The sequence below is a fragment of the Bradysia coprophila genome, unplaced genomic scaffold (assembly GCF_014529535.1).
Source record: "Bradysia coprophila strain Holo2 unplaced genomic scaffold, BU_Bcop_v1 contig_232, whole genome shotgun sequence".
Taxonomy (NCBI): Eukaryota; Metazoa; Arthropoda; class Insecta; order Diptera; family Sciaridae; genus Bradysia; species Bradysia coprophila.
The window spans coordinates 10,873,854-10,897,403 of record NW_023503493.1 but is presented as its reverse complement, the minus strand read 5'-3'; the positions used below and the strand labels follow the sequence as shown (position 1 = coordinate 10,897,403).

The following is a 23,550-nucleotide window of genomic DNA, read 5'->3' as shown; positions in this document are numbered from 1 at the left end:
ATTAAGAAAAATTTCTCTGACAACTAACGGGTGCGCGCATCAGCAAACCTAACGGTTTAGGGTTCCATTAGATGGTTTAGGCTCGGTACTTCCTAAAAATATAAAAACTTGTGCTGGATGGACTATTGGCATTAAGAGATAGGGCTATTTCTAAAATGTCTCCTATTACTCCAAAGAAAATTTCGACCGGTTTGTCGATCACTTTCATTTTTTTCACCTTAAATGTAATTTACACTGTTCCTTTCCAATGATAATTTTCCTGACTTTACTTCTTACATTTAAATTTGTTGATCTTTATGAAGCAGCCAAGTTTGTGGTTGGTTGGATGCGTGTGATAAATGCTCCTAGGACCCTGGGCTACATTATGAAACAGTTTGATGTACCAAGAAAACTAAATTCACATGAGAGCGAGTCACCGAAGTACCTGATGCGCGCACCTGTTAGTAGTCAGAGAAAATGTTTCTCAATACAGTCACTGAAGCCAGTACAGCAAACAGCCCGACGTATTTGGTGGCTTATGTGATCGGTCTAGTCTAGCACTACGATCCCCTAAAATTTGAACGAAGTCGACTCTTTATTACCCGAGATAATCTGTGTGAAAAAATTTCCACTTGAATACCACCGATTTTTCAAACAGCTCTACCACGAAAACGACAATTCCGAGAGAGGCGAGATATACCTCGTTGAACTCGTAATGAAGCAAGGATTCGATACTCGACAAAAATCCAGATACGTTAAATTTGTCCTCCATACAAATTGTTCGAATATTTCGCGATATCCACTCTTAACCGTAACTGTAAGGGGAGAAAATTATATATTCTAACAAAAGTTGGCTCCCAGTGGTGAACAAAGTGGACAACAGTTCAAGTGAGAAATGTTCTATTTTCTCCACGGGAGAGGATTTGCAGCAATTTTCTCTCTAGAAATGTCATTCAACACTTCGTTCGGGCTACAACTTGCGAAAATAGCTTAAATACATCGTCCAAACGGATCTCATCATAAGTTTTTACTTGGTTAGCATTCTAAAGTTTTAATTGTTCTACATTGAACCACATGTGTTATCAACAAAAGAAGCGTTGAGAGTCGTCTCACTCACACGTAAGTGTGGAATTGAAGGAACGAAAAGACAAGGTCGTGTAGAACCAATACTCTCTCTAGCAATTAAACTCTCAGCTCTCTTTGTCAAATTCACACCTTACTTCTTACTATTCTAAATTCCAAAGGCTACTTAATTCTTTCACTACCTTAATAAAAGTAGTCTGGTTGCTAGGTGGTCTGGTAGAACAAATAAAACAAATGAAACCCACTAAAATTAAAAACTTATGATGAGCGGCACGTTTGCGATGATTGTTATCACACGTTTAATTTTAAATTGAACGATATTACTTTATCATGAGATTGAATTAACTATCATTTTAATTCATTTATTAATATATTAATTCCATTTGAACTATCGACGCCAAAACAACTGTTGATTTTCTCATTCAGCATGTCGGCACTCATGTTATAAATGTAGTTCTTGCTTCGTACGCAATAAAAAGTGGTAGTTTTGCGAAAGAGTATATTCGAAAAAGATAAATTCATCAAACTTCAAAGGTTGATGCACACCGTGGTCGAGGTCTCGTCTTTCACAACACACTTTTCTTAACCCACTCTCCACTTTTCATCATTTACAAAAAAAAGGAATCCAACACAACTCTAGGACTGCGAAGGGTATATGGGAGAGTTCATTATACCACTGTCTGTATGAATTAATCAACCATCAATTCACAATAATGGCGATTACGAATTCAAGAGGCAGTGATTTAATAATTCAATATAATATAATAACCTGTACGTTCTTAAGAACTTTCCTTCTGATATGGTTCGGTAGTTCTCACCAAGTGCTGCACAGCGTACGAAGTTGAACAAAAACGTATCCAATGTGTGTGAAAAATGTGACTAAATAAATTCTTATTCGAAAAATAATTATAATTCTAGTCTCCTTTCAATCCAGACTGGGTCCACTGACTCGATTCCAGAAAATGCATTGAAATCAAAGGCCGACGTAAAGTTGCTTAAGTCAAACAAAGCGTCGGATATACTTGAACACAGTCTAAAGTTCATCCAAATGTTCGGATATATTGTGGGCGTTGACTTTAAGTTTGAATGGAAAAATAACTTGCGTTTCGTTGTGACAAAATCTCTTGTGTTTTTCTTCTGGACGCAGGTCTTTTACACTCATTATGTTTATTCTGTCTACGACAACTTTGTCAGAAATTTTGAAGTGTTTGCAATATACGGAATCACAGTGTCGGTATGAAAAGTAAAATTTATGGTTTTTTATCTACCTATAGGTGAAATAATAGCAGTGAAAAAGTGCTATTATTTCGCCGTCGGTAGATAAAATAGCGTATTCACCTCTGTCCAAATGTTGATTTAGACACTTGGGGTTATACCATTCGCCTTCGGCTCATTCAATAACTCCCCAAGTGTCTAAATAAAGACGTGGACAGAGGTGAATAATCTACTATTATCACAAACGCGCGGTGTTCGGATGTCAAAATTACTTAACTAGAAGTTTAATTCAAAAATTACACTTCAGTTCTATGTTGTTGTCTCGTTTTCGCTTATGTGATAAAATAGAGTACACACTTGTCACTATCAGTCTCGGCTTCTTCGTGACAAGTGTGTAATATATATAATGCTTGAGGCGCTAAAATAGGCATTACGTAACAGGGACAACGTTTCTGTATTACGTGTTGAGTTTTTCATGCTTGTTAGGAGGTTGAATGTTGGCATCATCAGATTTTCTTGAGACTAATGTTGTTGCACCCAAAATAGAAACAAACGAGCCATCAGAACAGTCGGAGCGTTTGCTGCGACTGAGCCCCGTACAAACCCGTATATCTATTGCGTACGTGACCCTAGTGCGTCTGTCACCCTACTTTGACCGTAAGCCTAATGCGCCGGTTAAAGTAGTTAAAGTAAAATTATTATGTAATGTGTACATCTTAGAAATTGCGCATAGCGCAATTACGAAGCCCCGTACGACGTTCCTTTCAAATAAAACAAAAATTTCAAATAGCCCTAAAATTTTAATTTATTGAGTATAAATACACATAGGGCCTAGTATCGGCCTCAGTCCGAGGATCCAATTTTTTTTTCAACTACATTCTATTCGGCCTTTGATTACCTTCCAAATGAAATAAAAAATACGAAAAACGGATGAAATTTGCTCGAGTTATATGTAAAATACACATAGGGCCCTAGTAGCGGCCTTAGTCCGAGGACCCAAATTTAATTTTTTTTCAACAACATTCTATTCGGCCTTTGATTACCTTCCAAATGAAACAAAAATTACGAAAAACGGAAGAAATTTGCTCGAGTTATATGTAAAATACACATAGGGCCCTAGTAGCGGCCTTAGTCCAAGGACCCAAATTTAATTTTTTTTTCAACAACATTCTATTCGGTGTTCGATTATCTTTCAAATGAAACAAAAATTACGAAAAACGGATGAAATTTACTCGAGTTGTATGTAAAATACGCATAGGGCCCTAGTAGCGGCCTTAGTCCGAGGACCCAAATTTAATTTTTTTCAACAACATTCTATTCGGCCTTTGATTACCTTCCAAATGAAACAAAAATTACGAAAAACGGATGAAATTTGCTCGAGTTATATGTAAAATACACATAGGGCCCTAGTAGCGGCCTTAGTCCGAGGACCCAAATTTAATTTTTTTTCAACAACATTCTATTCGGCCTTTGATTACCTTCCAAATGAAACAAAAATTACGAAAAACGGATGAAATTTGCTCGAGCTATATGTAAAATACACATAGGGCCCTAGTAGCGGCCTTAGTCCGAGGACCCAAATTTAATTTTTTTTCAACAACATTCTATTCGGCCTTTGATTACCTTCCAAATGAAACAAAAATTACGAAAAACGGAAGAAATTTGCTCGAGTTATATGTAAAATACACATAGGGCCCTAGTAGCGGCCTTAGTCCAAGGACCCAAATTTAATTTTTTTTTCAACAACATTCTATTCGGTGTTCGATTATCTTTCAAATGAAACAAAAATTACGAAAAACGGATGAAATTTACTTGAGTTCTATGTAAAATACACAAAGGGCCCTAGTAGCTTTTCACTTATAAGGCCCTAACTCACGGTCCACTCACCCGATTTTAAAAAACGTTTTTTTCATGGATTGGTATTGACAATACCTATCATTTGCCGTGTCATTTACATTTCCATCGTTTATTTTGCCATAAATATCACCAAAAGACCTTAAATCACTTAGGTGGCCCTAACTCACGAAGGGCCGACCCGAATATGCCCATCTTCGAACTTAGCCTCACTATTTTGACTATCTTTCAGGGAAAAAAAATTTTTGAAATCGGATTTGATTTACTCAAGATATCGACGTGACGGACAGACGGACAGACGGCCCAAATTTTTATTGCAGATTCGTCATCTATGAACATAGGCAAACACTTTGCCCTTACCGTCTGCTTCGAATTCCATCAATTACACACGGCATCGTAATCCTATAAGCCCCTTCGTATACTTCGTACGGGGCTAAAAACTGAAGGACCCAAGGTATAAATTAATAAATAGGTTTGATCCAAGGCTGTATAAATTGTCAAATTTGATCCATAGAACCATAGCCTCAATAGTTTTTGTGTGTAAATCACGTAGGCGACGTTGCCATATTTGCATGAAACATCTCGTAGGCGACGTTGCTATGGATCAAATTATCGTGGTTCGGGTTGTCAAAGTTCATGCTTACAGCTATTTGGAACAAACCTATGGTCTTCGGTTTTCTCGCACTGATCATGACTCATACGAACTTAGCAGGTGTAACAACATTATTTAAAAAAAATATGATGATGGCATTACAAAAATGAGTTCACATGAATGTCAGGTTCCGATCCGCTTTAGTGTTTAGTGTTCATATATTTACTTCCAAGCAATATAAACTAACATAATCTGAAATTGAAACAAAGGGATTGTTATGGTTTTGTCCTGGGTTTTGTTTCGTTAAGTTAAATTCTTTTGTTTCTTTTTCGTTCTGTTTGACGTTTCAAATATCATTTTGAACATGTGTATAGATCATTTTCAAGGCCGTTTCAAATGCCATCCAAGTTAAAAATATTGTCATTTGAACGAAAAATTTTGAACCGCCGCTTATTGCTTGTTCTTTTTTTACAGAGGATTTTCAATTTAGTAGTCAAATTGCAGCTCTTTTTTCACGTAAAAGTTTGGGTTAAATAAAACACAACGAAACTAATCTAATGCTACGTTTGAAAGTACTGTAACTCTGTGGGCCTCGTGTGCCTTCCATAAAATACGTACGGAAAAATCGTCGATTTCGAGAGGAAATGTAAACAGTAGACGTCCACGAAATTTGGACCTTAGTACTTAAATGTCAATTTTTGGCCTACACATTCTTCAAATCGATTTTTAACCATGAAGCCATGATGTCATATTTTTGGCCAAATGGAGAAAAATCTAGGAGACAGAATGATCTACATTTTGCTCTACTTGGCCAAAAATGTGCGATCATGGCTTCACGGTTAAAAATCGATTTCAATAAAGTGTAGGCCAAAAATTGACAAGTATAAACCGAGGTATAAGCTAAACATTTGTGTTCATAAGAGTGGATCAGCTGAAAAACAACCGAAGCAAGTTCATGAGTGAATTTCACTTGCGTTCACTGTATGACATTTTCTCAAAAATGTAGAGAGCAAGTAACGTTTAAATATGAAAGCAACGAGGATATGTGAAGAGCTTCATGCTAAACAATTAATACAAAATAGAACCCTCTTCTTCTAGGCAGTTTTAAAAATTAGATGCTTCGATTCGTATTACCTCAACATCACAGCAATGTTTAAATCTTCACTAAAAATCTACAAACAAAATGGTGACGCTCGCGGAAAACCGTTTACTGATCGATTGACCGCAAACTTCAATTTGTATAAATTTGTTGCGTCCATGGCCATATTCATCACCATACTGTATATGTATTATCCAGTGAAAAGTTTTCTCATTGATGGGGAGATGGTGCAGTTTGTTCCAATCGAATTCATGTTTGTCGATCAGTCCACTTTGCTTGGATTTCTTGTGGCTAGTGGTATAATGGGAACGCTGGGTGTTTATGCTATTTTTGGAACTGAGTACATGGCTCTGACTTTCGTTGCCATTGTTATGAATTATGGCCCGCGCGTTGATATATTGAATGAAAATTTTGACGAATTGGACAAGATGTGGCTTACAAATTCATCGTCGGCCGCCGAGTACAAGCATTCATTTTTGGTGAATATTTGTCGGAAATATGCTGACATGAGAGAGTGAGTCTTTGTATTTATAATATTAAATAAATTTAGTTAGGCTTGACTCTAAGGCTTGATTTCCACTTACCAAAAAGTATGAATTACAAAATTGATTTTTTTAAATTTTTGCTTTGTTTACTTGACAGCTTGCTCTTTCACGGTTCTCACACGGAGTACTTTTTGTTGAGTGGAAACCATACTTAACCACGAAACGCACTACACTCGTCTATTGTCTTATTCCCTTGACTGAAAGTCATGGGTCTTACGGATGATAAACACCCTAAAATGTTTGTCACACAATGATCACTACTATGATTGAAAATGCATGAATGTATGACCAAAAACCTTAAATACAGAAAATGTTTGTCACACTTTGATGATTCGTTGATAACACGATAACTTGAGTAATTTTCAACGGATTTTCAAAAACTTTTCTTTAATCGACGGGGAATTAAATTCCTCAGGTTAAGTTCGAAGATGGGCTATTACGGTCGGGTGTTCTTAGAGATATTCCCAAAAGAATTTTTGTCTCGTCCCTTGATTCCACGATAACTAGAGTAGTTTTCGACGGATTTCCAAAAACTTTTTTTTATTTGACGGGGAATTAAATTCCTCAGGTTAAGTTCGAAGATGGGTTATAACGGACGGGTGATCTTAGAGATATTCTCAAGACAATTTTTGTCTGGTCGCTTGATTCCACGATAACTCGAGTAATTTTCAACGGATTTTCAAAAACTTTTCTTTAATCGACGGGGAATTAAATTCCTCAGGTTAAGTTCGAAGATGGGCTATTACGGTCGGGTGTTCTTAGAGATATTCCCAAAAGAATTTTTGTCTCGTCCCTTGATTCCACGATAACTCGAGTAGTTTTCGACGGATTTCCAAAAACTTTTTTTTATTTGACGGGGAATTAAATTCCTCAGGTTAAGTTCGAAGATGGGTTATAACGGACGGGTGATCTTAGAGATATTCTCAAGAGAATTTTTGTCTGGTCGCTTGATTCCACGATAACTCGAGTAGTTTTCGACGAATTTCCAAAAACTTTTTTTTAATCGACGGGGAATTAAATTGCTGAGGCTAAGTTTGAAGATGGGTCGTAATGGGCTGGTGATCTTAGAGATATTCCCAAAAGAATTTTTGTCTCGTTCCTTAATAACACGATAACTTAACGTAATCCTCAACGGATTTCCAAAAACTTTTTTTTAATCGACAGGGAATAAAATTACGAAGGCTACGTTCGAAGATGGGTCGTAACGGGCTGGTGATCTTAGAGATATTCCCAAAAGAATTTTTGTCTCGTTCCTAGATAACACGATAGCTTGACGTAATCCTCAACGGATTTCAAAAACTTTTTTTATTCGACGGGGAATTCCATTCCCGATGATAAGTTCAAAATTGGGCTATGACGGTCGGGGGATCTCAGAGATATTCCTAAAAGAATTTTTGTATCGTCCCGTGACATTATCGTGTTATTAGTTGAGTAATTCTTAATGGTCCACAAAAGACAATTATCCCACTAAGAAAGACATTTTTGGGTTAAGCTCGTTAATGGAATATACTGGAGTAATATTCTAGGATTCATTCCAAAATTTTGTGTGTGTAATATCTTTATATCGATGATAAGAAAAAAATTAAAGTTTGGACGAGTGTGAACTTTGCGGCCAGAGCGAAGCGAGGGCCGTAATCACACGAGTTTCATTTTTATTCAATATGTAAGCAAGAAATTCGCCTCTTTCCAGGGTCTGTATCTCGTGCTGCCTTTTTGATGGTATCTTTTCATCAGAATCCTTTTTTCAAAACACACGACCACGAATGTATTAGCTTTCAACAGAAAGTAGATTTGGTTGTAGTCACTTGACCAGTTCTGAAAAAAGTGACCAGTGTACCGAAATTTTCATAAACTGCTCAGTTTTCTCAGGGTTGGTCAAACTGCTACAACCAAATCTATTTTATGTTGAAAGCTAACACATTCGTGGTCGTTATTGCGGTCGTACATACTTGAAAAATTATAATTTTGGTGGAAATATATCACCAAAAGACAGTATTTTAAAATCACCCAAATGTATACTTTTCAGCAAATCATCGATGCCTCTTAAGTACTGAAAATACGTATGAGCCAGTATATGATCAAGTGCTGGAATTTCTCATATATACGTGTTTTGTATCGAAAGTAGGGTACGCATACCCTGGTATACGTTTATATACTTTTAGAGTGATTTTTTTTTGCTCGGATTACAAAAATCTTCTTGAGAAAAGTAGTCAGTCAGTCAAGGGATCTGACCCATCCAAAAGATGGGGCCTAGTATTTTAGTTCATTTTCATACAGTGTATGAAGACCCTTACTTGACGTTTCAAAAATGAACCGCTATTGCCTGGTTTATTTTACTCTGCCGTGACCGTTAACGCTATAACAATAGAAAGAGAGAACATTTTTTAAACTGCAGTTCGTATCTTGCTTCGTGTTTGGGGCATCACTCTAGCTTTCTGTTTACGTGACACTCCCCCAAAAAAACAACAGAAACTGATGCATAGAGCATTGCCTTCAGAACGATTTAAGTGGCTATAGTTATAGAAACTTGCACTAAACAGTACCTATTTAGTCTAAGGTCAGCAACCGCACATTTTTTCGAAGGAAACTAACTCAATACATCTTATTGTGGTTCAGGTACATCAACGAAGTCAAACTTATATTCGACCAGAAGCTGTACATTTTCTTCGTATTCGCATATTTATCCCAAATTTTGTGCTTGTACCAAATTCGAGTTGTGAGTCGTCAAACCATCTACAGCGTAGATGCTTTTTATTTTTAGCCATTTTTCCTCGAGTTTAAATGGAGTTTCCTTTGTAGAACAATTGGATACCAGGCTATGCACTTGCGATCGGATTTTCTATCGAAATGATTTTCTATTGTCTGATGGGTACAAAACTTACTGTTGAGGTATGAAATACAAATAATAGATAGTAGAGTGATTGGGCTTATTACTTTACTCGCGTATAACGTTCAATGTAAATCTAGCAACGTTCGAAATTCGAAGTCGTGTTTGAGAGCAATCTGTAGCTTACTTTTAGGTGGAAAAATATTCACTTTTTTGACGATTTCTCTGAACCAAAATCTTTTTTTTTTGAAAAAGCAAAACCATTAAAGCACTCAAAAATCTGTTACTTTTGAAAGAAAAATTGGTTTGTATGTCATAACTTAAGAGGCATCGGTACTTAGCTAAAATCTCAGCCTACATTTGCATGTCTCGTAATTCATTTTTGATGATATCTTTTCATCAGAATCCTTTTCGAAAAATGTACGACCGCAATAACGTTAGCTTTAAATAAAAATTAGTTTTGGTTGTAGTAGTTTGACAGGCTCTGAGAAACGGCTCAGAGCTGGACAAACTGCTACAACCAAATCTATTTTCTGTTGAAAGCTAATACATTCGTGGTCGTACATACATATCATCAAAAGTAAACTAAAATCCAGTATTTAAAGAACGCCCAAGTGTAAGCTTTTCAACAAACCATCGATGTTTCTTAACCCGCTTGGAGAAACCTGGTGGAAATTACATACATTTCCATAATCTGCAAAGGCTTCTCCAAGTGGGATAAGTTTATCACCCACAAATCAATTTTTCCTTAAAAGTAACACAGTTTTGCGTGCTTTAATGGTTTTACTTTTTCAAAAAAAAGATTTTGGTTCAGAGAAATCGTCAAAAAAATGAATATTTTTCCGCCGAAATGTAGGCTACAAATTTGCAAAGGGTACATTGCTTCGGTTCACAAACTTGACAATCGGTTTTTTCTGCCTGCTGTGAACATGTTAACCATCACTGTATTGAGTGCGTAAATTGATAAGCCAAAAGTCTTCGCTGTCATACTCTAACGACTCTCACTGACGATCTCTACAATTAGAATGAACGTTTTTGTCAAATAATAACTCAATCCAGCTGGTACACATACGATCAATGGTCACAGAAAATGATCCTAATGTTACTGGGCGAAGCTATGAATTTCAGTGAGTTGCGCATCGGACCTTTTGCGCCGTTAAGTGTGTACACAGCGACAGAGGTATATTTTCGATCAATTTATTTATCAGATGTTGGTCAGTTTAAACGATTTTTCGTTTTAGATTTTCAAAAGCATTTACTCTTACTACACACTAATGATGGAAGTAATGTAAATATTATCCATAAAAGACTCACAGTAAGCAGTATCATCACGAGTGAATAACACAAACGGAAGCACCACCACAAATTTTTGCTGTTGATCAATCACCATACGCTTTTTGAACTTCGTTAAGAACTTATATTGGTTGAAAAGGCCACGTTTCAGTTATCACAGCCAATCCGAATTGATCACGCTAAGATCACATGGTATTGTACGTAACCGGAATTACAGCAATTCGATCAAGATGTATTGGCCAATCAAGAATTTTAAGACCAATCACATGACCGAAAAATATTTATTTTACATGCTACATGCGTCGAATTCGCCTCGGATGTCATGTAATAGTATTTTATTTATTTTACATGACTAGGGATAAAAAGATGAAAAGTAGAGTTTTCGTGTGAATGTTGTTGATCCGAGGCGAAGCCGAGGTCAATAAACACACGAAAACGAGACTTTTCACTTTTTATCCCGAGTTATGTAATGGATTTTACATGCTAAGGGCGTCGAAAGAAGTGCTTGAAACATGAAAAGTACGGTTTTCGACGCAAGTAGCATGTAATAGTACATTACTATGCAAGGGAAGTAAAGTGATATCTCGTATCCAGATGAGTAAAAGTAACCGAGGGCTTAAGCCCGAGGTACATTTACTCATCGTGATACGAGATATCACTTTATTTTCCGTGTGTAGTACGACGTTTTACTATGCGAGTGATGTAAAGGTTATTGCCTATACATGTAATAGCCTTATTACATGCACCAGCATAGTAAAATACTATTACACATTTGAGTGTTAACAAATGCAAGGTTCTGAAAGAACAGGTTGAGACCAAAGAATATAACGCTGAAGGTAATGCAAACCTTCAGAGAAATTACGTATGCCGACATTCAGGTGAAGTCATTTTTATGCCGTAACGAATGCAATTGTACAACATAACGAAACTAAATTCACCTGAAAGTACCGATCCGTGGTTTGGTAAAAACATGGTTGGCGCCACAGAGAAATGTTGATGCCTTAGTAATCAATGAAAGTATAAACCAGGTATGGTCTGTTCATACAAACCGGAGGACATGGCGATTTCATATATACAAACTCACCTCCCATGAGAGGTGAGTTTGTTAATATGAAATCGTTGTGTCCTCCGCTCCCATACAAAGTTTGACATTCGACCATACCTTGTGTTGATGTTCATTGTTAGTAATCAGAGAGTTGCTAATATGACGACTGGGTCGTTTCGACGGATAGAGGGAATATGTCGAATGACAGTTGGGTCAATACATTTTCGCTCAACCAATTTCAAAATCATTCAACATATTCCCTCTATCAGTCGAAACGACCCAATCGTCATATTAGCATCTCTATGTCAGTAATTTAACCTGTCTTTGAGAACCTTGACCAAATGTACATACAATGTGCATAGGGGACGTATGAAAATGTGTAGAAATTGCAATTGATAATCACAAAATTAATTCACTTTCAATAAACTTTAAAGAAAAATATTTATTTCATTCCGTCAATCATCACGGAAGAGTAGAAAAACAAGCCAAGTTGGTTAACTTTCTCTTTTACGTAATTCTTTTCGTAATTTATGCACGATTAGTCTAAGAAATGAACGGTAAAGTCTAGTACACAGTTCGTGAACATGAGCGTTTACATCAGATTTACATCGAGCATGAAAAATATTTGACAGATGGCTCACACATTTTATGTCAATATTTTTCAAACATTTTTCAAGAACTTTGTACTCATATCAAGTATGCAACTTGAACTAGTCGTGTTGAACATAAATTCTCATATATTTTTTTATTTTAGCCGAAAATTTTTACAGATGGCACTTCTTACATTTTTTGTCAAAATATCATTTCACTGGCTTGGCTAAGTTGGCCTGACAAATTTGACGCCATAAGTCAGCTGAAAATTAAAAATTACACCAAACCTAAATAAATATTTATATTTTTTTGTAGAAGTTTTTTGAGAGATTAAGTGTGAATTAAATCAGGATTTAGAATTAACGAATTTCATATAAATTTATTTAAATTTGCCACACTTTTCACGTCATATATTTCCGTTGGGACAAAAAACTGAAAATAATAATATCACTGGGAAGACCTCTTTTTTTTGCCGATAGAGGACACATTTGTCGTACTCATACATACACAACCACACACGCGCATACTAAAATACTACATACTCAGAGGCCTCTGACAATTTCTTTCATTTCATTCGTGGATTCAGCCATCATTGAATCTATATTCAGTGTTAGGAGTCAGTGTCGATTTCAAGAAAAGAATAATTTCCATAGCTCTCAACAGCTCCAAACAATTTTGAATTCTTTTCGTCGTTTAAATATTCAGCAAAATGTGAGTACATCAAATTGTATTAAATTATAATCGTAATGTGTAGAAAATAGTCGCGTTTTTCGATTAATTGTTTCTTGCAAAATGAAAAATGCTTTTTCCTGGTACGCCATTTTGAAACGTTGATAGATTGAAGAAAGTGAAAAATCGTTTTCTTGAAGCCATCAGCGGAATTTATCGATTGATTTTTGAAAATTGTGTGTGATGTCGATGAGCCTCAGAATTTATGAATAATTTACAACAATTGCAATCAATCGATGAACGAGTCATATCGCATCGCTTGTTGCCAACGCTTAAGTGACCCACATGCTTTCTTACTAGATGTATGTTCCGAAGGCCACTCACCATTATTCTGACGTCACAAAAAAAATATTAAATTTCATGACATCCACGTTTTTGAAATGTGATGGACGGCGCAATTATGTGCTTCGTTCGATTTTATATTGGAAATTTTACGTAGTTATTTGACACTCTTGTACGTGTTATAAGTTATATCCTCCATCTTTGGCATGACTTCGCCCATCAATGGTGAAGCATGAATGTGATTGGAGGTAGAGCAAACCTTATTTCGGTATCAATTAATGAGAAAAAAACCTTCGGTGTTCACACGTGTATTACTGTCTGAATCCTATCCTCAGTTTTCTCAACAAAAATTACCAACCAACTGTGTGGAACGATGATACTTCTGTCTACAGTTTGACATTTTCAGGACACTAATTACAATTCGTTTACAGGGCTCCCAATGATCGATTCAATGGTGGAGGACGTTCGGCAAATGGTACTGCCGGAAGTGGTTCGTATCGTGGAAGTGGAAGTGGCGGCGGATATAGCCGAGGTGCTGGAGGAAGTAGTGGCGGTTTCAATCGAGGAGGTGATCGTAGTTCAGGTGGTGGAGGTTTTCGTAGTGGCGGCGGTGGAGGAGGTCGTGATTTTGGACGTAGCGCAATGGGAGGCGGTGGACGTAATCAAACATCAAACGTTCAATTGGCGATTCCCGAATGGGCAACTGTTGAATTAAGTGCGTTCAAGAAGGACTTCTACAAGCCGCATGATTCGGTGAAAAATCGTTCCCCACACGAAATCGAACGGTTCCGTCAGAAGCACGAAATTACCGTCGTTGGTAATGCACCGAATCCGATTCAATCGTTCGATGAAGTTTACATTCCCGACTATGTGATGAACGAGATCGTTCGCCAGAAGTACGACAAACCGACAGCAATCCAAGCCCAAGGATGGCCGATTGCATTAAGCGGAGCGAATATGGTGGGAATCGCACAGACTGGAAGTGGAAAAACTTTGGGCTACATCCTACCGGCTATCGTTCACATCAACAACCAACCGAATCTACAACGTGGTGACGGTCCAATCGCTTTAGTTCTCGCTCCAACCAGAGAACTCGCTCAACAGATCCAAACGATCGCAAATGACTTTGGTTCGGCCTCGTACGTTAGAAACACGTGCATTTTTGGCGGAGCCAGCAAAGGGCCGCAGGCAAGGGATTTGGAGCGCGGGTGCGAAATTATCATCGCAACTCCTGGACGTCTGATTGACTTTTTGGAAAGCGGAAAAACGAATTTACGTCGATGCACGTATCTAGTTCTCGACGAAGCAGATCGTATGTTGGATATGGGCTTTGAGCCCCAAATCCGCAAAATTTTGTCACAAATCCGTCCCGATCGGCAGACGCTCATGTGGAGTGCCACCTGGCCGAAGGAGGTTCGACGATTAGCCGAGGACTTCTTGGATTCGTACGTTCAAGTGAATGTAGGATCATTGGAACTGTCAGCCAATCACAACATTCAACAGATCGTTCAAATTTGCACGGAAAATGACAAGCAAGACAAGTAAGTCCACGTCACTGGTCGTCTTGTTAGCGAAACTGTGAATCTAATCAAAAAATGTGTTTCTTCCCCGCTCTAGACTCAAAAATCTCTTACAAGAAATCTACGAAACCGACGAGAACCCAGGCAAAATAATCATTTTCATCGAAACAAAGCGAAAGGTCGAAACAATCTGTCGATTCATTCGCAGTTTCGGTGTCAACTGTGGTTCACTACATGGCGACAAATCCCAGCCGGAAAGAGATTTCGTGTTGCGAGAATTCCGTACGGGTAAATCCAACATTCTGGCAGCTACAGATGTGGCCGCTCGTGGATTAGGTAAGTTTATTTTGTTCCACCGCATTTATCGATCCGTAAGACGATTTTTTGTGTTTCATATTTTTGTTAGGTTCCGTTGGGATTGGACAACAATTCCAATGGAACCGGAACAAGGGATGGGAGTGACGAGAGATTTTTTTTAAATGTTTTGGGCGGCATATAGTAGCAGTTTGGTGAGGTTCAGACTGAGTCCGGTTTTAATTTACTGCCTGGAAAAACATTTGTTCACAGGGAAAGATCAGAAAAAAAAATTCCGAAACGCCTTGTTTCTGTTCCAATATTTTGTCGAGATCGCTGTGAACGGATCGTTTTTGGGCGTTGAATCGATAGATAAAACAGAGAAAATTAGTTCGGAGAAAGACTTTGAAAAAATCGGGGAGTTTCTTCTTAAATAACTTAGTAAATTGCACACACGCACACACATCAGCAAAAATATCCTTTCTCTTTGGCATGACTTCGCCACTCAATGGTGTTGCATGAATGTGACGAGAGGTAGAGCAAACTTTATTTCGGTATCAATTGATGAGAAAAAAACCTTCGGTGTTCACACGTACCTTACTGTCTGAATCCTATCCTCAGTTTTCTCAACAAAAAAAAAACATTAAAAACAAAGAACTTTCCATTTTTTTCAAAGTTTTCGCTCCGTTTTAAGTTTAAAATTTAGTTTTTATTTATAATCGCATGCCGAATGCTAATATAACATTGAACGGTTCAGTCATCATCACAGGATGTTAAGTGGTTCACACGATCATTCCTGTTTGCCATTTAGAAAAGCAAGCCGAACGAATGCAGCCAATGTGCCTGCAGTTTCAGGATGCTCATTTTCTAGATCCCTTTTCATTGTCAGAGTAATTTTTACACGCAACCTTTTAACTACCTTCAAAAGGTGCATAGGGTGCCGATGGTCAAAGTTTAGTCGAAAAGGGCGTCAATTTAGGAATCTTAATTAAAAATAGTGAAAAGCGCAATGGAACTTGTCTGCTTCCACCAAATGAACATTCTCCGGTCTTTCTATCTACCGCCGTTTCATCGAAGTTCAGTGTGAGAATTTCGCCAATGCCACTTTTTGACATAGAATTTTTCTGCAATTTGTCCAATCTTAACTGTCAGGGAGCAAGGTTCATATTGCAAAGTTGATAGAAAATATTTTAATGACGAAGATGAAATGGTTGTCGGGTTCAGTACCACCATCACAATTATTTGTTAGATTTGGTCTTCGAGATATCTGAGCTTTTTTGATTGAATTCCACAGGAATAACAGAAGACGGTAAAAGCTTCCAAAGGTTCTCCAGTGCACAAATGTGATACTAGGCCTAACACTGAAATTCTGTGGCTGTTCGTAACTGTAAAATTACTCGGCCCGTTCATTTATTAGAACTCGTGCAGTCATCATTTTATGCTTTAATCTGCTACAAAATATTGTCGAAGCGAGGAGACTGCAAACGAATTTTTGACCAAATTTTCCAATCGAAAGTCACACGAAAGTTTGCATAGACAATATTATGCAGCACATTACAATGAGACTCCGCAGAACGACAAAAGTTACCCTAGGACTAACGCAATATTCTATTGTTAATCAAGGTATTTCAAACCACTGAAAGTCGGGGTTCAGAGTTCGTGTAGGTTCTTCCAATTTCCTTGAACGAAGTAATCGTAAAATTTTGCAACTTTGAATGTCTGTAGACAGTCTCTACAAGACTAATGAATGACCTTACTGTTCTTCCTTCGACACTTTCCACTTATTCAAACAATTGTCATGTGGGCATCCTGTTACTTGCAATTTGAATTTAATGGGCGGCACAGGCAATCACTCTAAAATGTGAGTTAAATTGTACAAACGAGATAAATCTCCTTCCATCTATATCTCACACATTTAACGCTTCTTCTTCGTTCCAATTTCCGTTCAATGTTATACAAGTTGCCGGTAGACGTTTACCATTGTTTTTAAGTAAATTTTTAAACAAAAATGAGAATAATTCAGTCTGGACTTTTGTCTGTTTCCCCTTTGTTTCAGAGGCCGATGTATTGGGGATAGTAACTTGAACATTTGAAAGTCAAGTTAAAAGATAAAAAAAATTTGAGAGAAAAAAATAATCGAATTATACGCCGGTTTGTGTGTGACTGCGATACTGGATTCTCTGGTTTTATAAACAAGAAGACATAACGAGTGACACATACCCGGATGTTGCGTCGATTAAAAGATCAAAAGATCATATCCCTATAATCATCAGTCAAGGCCTCTGTACTCGAGTTCAAATGCATCATACAAATGGTCATCAATAAAATGTTCCCCGTCACAACACTGAGAGGCGCTGTGGTGTGGACATTATTTGTTAACAAAAAAAAAATATTGTTATTGATCATGTGTGTGCTGAAGGAACACCGTCCGCCGTTCAACCTCCTACACATTGTGATTTCTTCCGATTGATACTTCAACCTTCCAAAAGAACATTTGTCGATCGAAACACGAACAGCAAAATATCTTTTGAATGATCGGAGTGATCACAATTAGAGATGAAACGAATGGAACGAGTGGCCTCTAAACAAGAGAGATAGAAAGAGAGAGAGAGAGAGAAATAAAGGGCTCCGCGTTCGAAGGATTCACACTTTGTGAGATATTAGACGTTGGTGTGCACACAGTTGATTGGCATTAAAATGTAATAATTGACAAGGAGCGCAATAAACGATATGTGTAAAAATGTGTCAGCGCGCCTTGGATGCCGCGTGTTCACCATGCTATAACCCTCGAACGGACCGGGTGCGTTTACAAAAATGGATTATCAAAATGTTTGTGGTTTGTTTTTGTCGACGTGAAACACAATGATGATGCGTTTGCTAATGTAAAGTTGCTACTATTCTGCTGAGATAGAATGTTACACAAAAATTGAGGCTGCAATTTTTGTGCGACATGAGTACACCAAATCGCAAACAAAAACGGATCTCGAAGCATTCACAATTCAATCGAATGGGTTGGTACACATGAAATACAAATACGAAAAAATTTTATTTATTTTTTTTTCGTTTTTTTATTTTGTTTGCTATACGTCGTTCGTGTGCCATTTCCGACGGCACAATTTGTTTTAATACAAAAACAAAAGAACAAACAGAACAAAAAAACCTGTCGAATTCACAAATAAAAATGTTTATTTAACACTCAAAATGTCCCCCCTCCAAACCATAGATGTCGACGGAATCAAATTTGTTATAAACTTTGATTATCCACAAAATTCCGAGGATTACATTCACCGAATCGGACGTACAGGACGTTCGGAATCAAAGGGAACATCGTATGCATTCTTCACCGATGCGAATATGAAACAAGCCAGAGACTTGGTCGCTGTTCTACGAGAGGCTAATCAGGTAAATGCGAGAAACACGATTTTTTCGTTTGAAAATATTAATCCCGTTACTGCTCTACAGGAAATCGATCCAAAACTACAAGCAATGGCAAACAGAGCCGGTAATTTTGGTAGCGGTAACCGACGATATGGCGGCGGTGGTGGCGGCGGCGGTAATCGTTCTAATTTCGGAACGTTCAAACGTGGACAAATTTCGAATGGTCGCGGTGGAAATAGTGGGGGATATCGCGGCGGACAACAGAACGGTTACAGTAGTAGTAGTAATGGCGGTGGCATGGGTGGTTCGGCGGCTGGTGGTCATACACGGTTTAATTGAAATTTTTGAATTTAATCTATAAATTTTCTATCGGCATTTAGAGGATAAGTTAATGCGTAATTTTGTAGAATTAATTTTAAAATCGAAATGAGAAGCTAACAGAGGACGACAAAACAATCAATCAAACAAAACAAAAAAACACTAACACACCGAATCGGTTGATCTAATACGCATTCGGCGTTTTTCTTATTTTCTTTTTGATTTTTGATTTTTTTTATTTTGAATTATTGGATACACTTTCTGTGATTAATTTTGAGAAAACTAACAAAACAAAGAAATGAACATTGTTAGCACCTTAGACATGTATGCCACACACACTTGGAGCACACACACACACATACACGAACACCCACACATCGGAGAACCATGCATCCATTTTTATTTATCGTAAATGAACTCATTCGGATAATTCAAAATGTACAAACAAAACCCATCCAATTTTAATTATTATAATTAATTGGCTAAATTAATCTAACGTTTAATTTATGTGGAATTTAGTTTTCTAAGAAAAAAAAGAAAGAAATGGAAACGAAACTCTTTGATGACTAGAGTTTTTGGAATAAAAGATCTTCACTTGAACGATTTTTGTTTTTGTTTATTTAACAGTAAGTTGAATTCCCGTGAAGAATCACCAAAGTCAAATCGCCAAGAAAAGAAAAAATTGCCAAAGTTTGAAGAAATGCCAAAAAAAATCGACAGAGAGAAGCAGAGAGTCACCAGGAGAGATGCAAATAATGGAAAATTTTGTCTGTATTGCGTTTCTTTATTATTTGGCGACTTTTCTAGACGTTTCTTTCACATTCTATCGATTTTCTTGGCAATTTAACTTGTACCCATAGATTCTATCCTTTTTCAATAGGTAACGCAAAGGCGTTGTGTTCGATCCTAAGAAACATTTCGTTTTACAAAAGGTAACACAAAGGCGGTATATTCGATCCTAGGGAAAGTAGACTTTTGCAAACGGTGACGGAAGGCGTTTTGTTCGATACTAAGGAAAATATTCTCTTACGAATAGTATTTTACCAACGCACTTCAAGCAAAATTTGTCCTCTAAATAGGGTACTGAAACTTGACTGTGCTCCATAGAAAATTTTACACTAAAAAGAGTGGGGATAAAATTTCATACAAAATAGTACTCTATTTGTCAGGTGTCAATCGAAGCACTTTTGCTTGAAGTGCGTTGATTTTACATAACTAGGGATAAAAAGATGGAAATTAGAAATGGATTTTACATGATAAGGGCGTCGAAAGTAGTGCTTGAAACATGAAAAGTACGGTTTTCTACGCATGTAGCATGTAAATATATATTTCGTATAGCAGAATAGTCATACACAGAATGTAAGACGTTTTATCAGTGTTTTTAGTCCATCAAGCAATCAAAACGTATTTTTTCACTTTGGCGTTTCCTCACACTCTGGCGATTTCTGTGGGCCATTTATCATTTGATCACCAAGAAAAATCGCCAGACTGAAAAAACGCCAAGAAAAATCGTCAAAGTGTGAAGACGTTTTGGGACATATTTATATGATTCAGGACATATTTTTCCCTATTTTAACTATTTTCCTGACATTAGTTTCCTCAACATCTGCCACTTGTGACGCAATTTTTGCTTAAATTTTCTTTCTTAATTTTTTTGGGTCAATTTTTTGTTGATAAAACTTTTGCGTTGAGGCGCAGAAAGCGTCACCCTCAGCGATATCAGTTATTTTGTAAGTAGAAACAGGGACTTGCGTCACACTTTCACCCTTTAGGGTTTTTTGGGGGATCGCTATTTAACTTTTAGAATTAAGTGTTGCTGTTTTACTTACAATCATAGATGTTTGAGATTTGATCGGTTTGATACAATATGCTGCAATTGACCACACTTTTTTTGGTTAGGTTTTACCTCAAAACCTCAAATATGTTTAAGGTCGTTTTTTGGAGGTTTGGTGTCCTGTGTTAATGATTTTAAATATTACGCAATTTCCATACAAAATTTTAACCCTCTTAGATACAATTCTCTCTTTCGCAATTTTTAAAAAGCGTTTTCAGGTTAGCATTTTGAGCGCAAAGTTTTTTTTTAGTTTTTTTTTACAAGTTGTAAATCATACCAAATCTTTAGGAAATTTCGAAGTTGTGTCTCTTGTAAGTATAAGAGGCTGAACATCCTTTTATGTACGTAAATTGGAGCTTTCACTGTTATGCCGGAGTGGAAATAAATGTCCATCGAAACAAATTTAGATGTCCGATTTAATGGTCGACACACTTTCTTAATTTTACAATAATCTGGATTACAATAGCTGTCACATCTCCGAAGAACAACTGACATGAGGCGCTAAGAAAATAATTTGAATCAGGACAATGAATAAAACAGGTTTACGGAATCAAGAATGTTGAATTTCGAGCCATAACCTAACCAAAAAATGAGAAACGATGAGAACCAGAAAAAAGACATTTTCCTCGCGGATTCGGCCATGCATCTAAATCTGGCCATTGTTTTGTTGTATTCATGGCCGAATGCTGGTGCTTATACCCTACAGTGTTTGTTAAATTTTATTTGAAGTTCCAGCTCGAAATTCGACATCCTAAGTTCCGCGAACCAGAAAACCTGTCGAATGGAGCTACTTTATTTGCAGTAACGTGTCTGAGCGACATAAATAGAAGCGAGCACAACATCAGTTTCTTCATGACTACTTTTCTCAGCGAAATATCCAAAGCTAACTCCAAAGCGATCGGATTTTGAAAATGGCGGTCAACCAAAATATTTTTCCAACGTCTCTCAGTTAATACGCCGGTAATCACACTTTATAATATGTTTTCGTGCTGATAAATCTTTAGTCGTTTCCCGTGCGTAAATACAAAACCGCAATTTTTGAACTTTTTTTCATTTTTTTCAGCGACGCAATTGAAAGCTATTTTACGCAGTTTACAATTGCTCTACTACACCCAGAAATAGTAGATTACGTCCTTGTTTCGAATTTTCTGTTTTGCCCAAGTATGAGTGTTGCAGTTGCAGATAAGGACTGACATCATCATACAAGGCGAAATAAAAAGTTTCAACAATTACACTCACCTCAAAATAGTTAGCAAGAAAATCATGTCTTTGGTTGCTATTCTTAACTTCTGATTGTTCTTGCTTCTCACACTTCTACGTGTGTAAGCAGCAAATCCGAGTACATAAAGGAAGTCATACTAACATATGAAAAGCGTTCAACTAAGAGAGTCGCCTGAATATTGCTAAATATTTTGATGTGGGTGTACGTAAGTTAGTATACTCATTTAATCCACGGGGTAATGATGTCTAACACAATCGCCCTCGTATCCACTTTCCATCCTGTCTTCCACAGTTACGTAATCTACTATCAAACTATGGCGCCACGAAATTCTCTGCGTAAAATCTGCCTCACCCTTTCGTTAGGGAAATGTGACGCAAGTCGAAGAATTTTCCATTTAGTTCAAAATACTGAAATCGTTCAAATGACCACCAATAGCTCCTTAAAGTCGAACGGACGACCAGATATTTGTGACAGTTGGTATCAAAATTCGGTCTGTTACATCTGTCAAAGTGACGTTTGAAACGTCAAACAAAGTAAATGTTATTTAGTGTAATGGAATTAAGTAAATTTAACGATTTTCTGACCATTTCACATTTAGATTCTTGTTTGACGTTTTAAATGTCACTTTGACAGATGGAACAGATCGACAGTTGATCACAACTGTCACATTTGTAATTTGATGCTATTTGAATCGAAATGGAACAAAATTTGCAGCAGTCTGCAGCAATAATATTTTTTCCATTTTTCTTGAAATGAGACCTGCGTCACGGACGCACTGCTAAAACGGGTCCATGATCCGCCACCCGTGTTATATTGAAACTAACTGCGTACACATTATAACAGCGGTGATAGTAATTAAGCCAGTCATTATATCGTTCGTTTGGTGATGCTTTTAAACGGAGTCAATTGCACTCGATGCTGTCGCAAAATTACAAATAATTTGGATAGATTTCCGAGTTTAATTGCTCAATCACAATTTATTGAAATGTTTAATTTGCAGCTCCTATAAATTGGCGATTGTCAACGAAATTTGGCGTTAGTCTGCGAACAGATTGCTCTGGACTTGGTTGAACCAATTTGGCTGGAAAAAATTAGTCATGAAGAAACTGATGCTGTGCACGCTTCCAGTTTTGTCGCTCAGACACGTTACTGCAAATAAAGTAGTTTCATTCGACAGGTTTTTTGGTTCACAGAACTTAGGATGTCGAATTTCGAGCCGGAACGTCAAACATAATAATAACAAACACTGTTGGGTAAAGGAACCAACATTCGGCCATGCATCTAAATCCGGCCATTTATTGTTAAAACAATGGAACACAAAATGAATGAATAGGTGAAAACTAGCCCACTCTAGTTTCGTGACCGCCGTTGAGTTTCGAGGTCGAAGCAGCCCGCTTTTCTTTGAGCATTGCTTCACGCACCTCATGGGAGGGAAGAGAATCGAATTCTCTGTTGGTTTTTTGTTGCTTTCGTTTTAGTGATTTATATCAGGCATTTCAGCTGGGGGTATTTTTAGTGATTCCAATCGCTCTGACACCAGTCGCTTCATACAAAAATAAACTTGAGGCAATTTCGTTTTATTATCTCAGTGCTGATTCCCCAATAAATTTGGAAAAGGACTGCGCGTTTTAGTTGTTTTGAATACATTTTGTGGAAGGTGGAATTGTTTTGGTTTTCTGCTCTTTAGTCTAATAGCCTCGCGCTGTGGGTTAGCTCTTGCTTTTAGTCCGTTGCGAGTTTGTAACGTTAAAAATCCAACGCTGATTTAGTTAGCGGTGTCCTGAATGAACCTATACATGGCACGTTTGCCACATTTCTTGGATGGAAATACGTTTTATGAGTGCCACAAC

At 37.3% G+C, this 23,550-nt stretch overlaps 2 protein-coding genes across 2 annotated transcripts; both read left to right on the top strand.

Moving 5' to 3' along the window:
• The first annotated feature begins 1,878 nt into the window (after positions 1-1,878).
• LOC119076575 lies at positions 1,879-10,592 on the top strand. The gene is made up of 7 exons (XM_037183372.1): positions 1,879-1,924; positions 1,997-2,296; positions 5,822-6,336; positions 8,984-9,083; positions 9,167-9,256; positions 10,219-10,374; positions 10,436-10,592. The coding sequence occupies exons 2-7, from the start codon at positions 2,111-2,113 to the stop codon at positions 10,484-10,486; spliced, it is 1,098 nt and encodes a 365-aa protein (XP_037039267.1). The 5' UTR covers positions 1,879-1,924; positions 1,997-2,110; the 3' UTR covers positions 10,487-10,592.
• Positions 10,593-12,662: 2,070 nt separating this feature from the next.
• On the top strand, positions 12,663-19,241 carry LOC119076570 (ATP-dependent RNA helicase p62). The gene is made up of 5 exons (XM_037183365.1): positions 12,663-12,834; positions 13,566-14,675; positions 14,752-14,990; positions 18,172-18,350; positions 18,411-19,241. Coding segments are annotated over exons 1-5 (1,785 nt in total). The 5' UTR covers positions 12,663-12,832; the 3' UTR covers positions 18,666-19,241.
• The last annotated feature ends 4,309 nt before the right edge of the window (positions 19,242-23,550 follow it).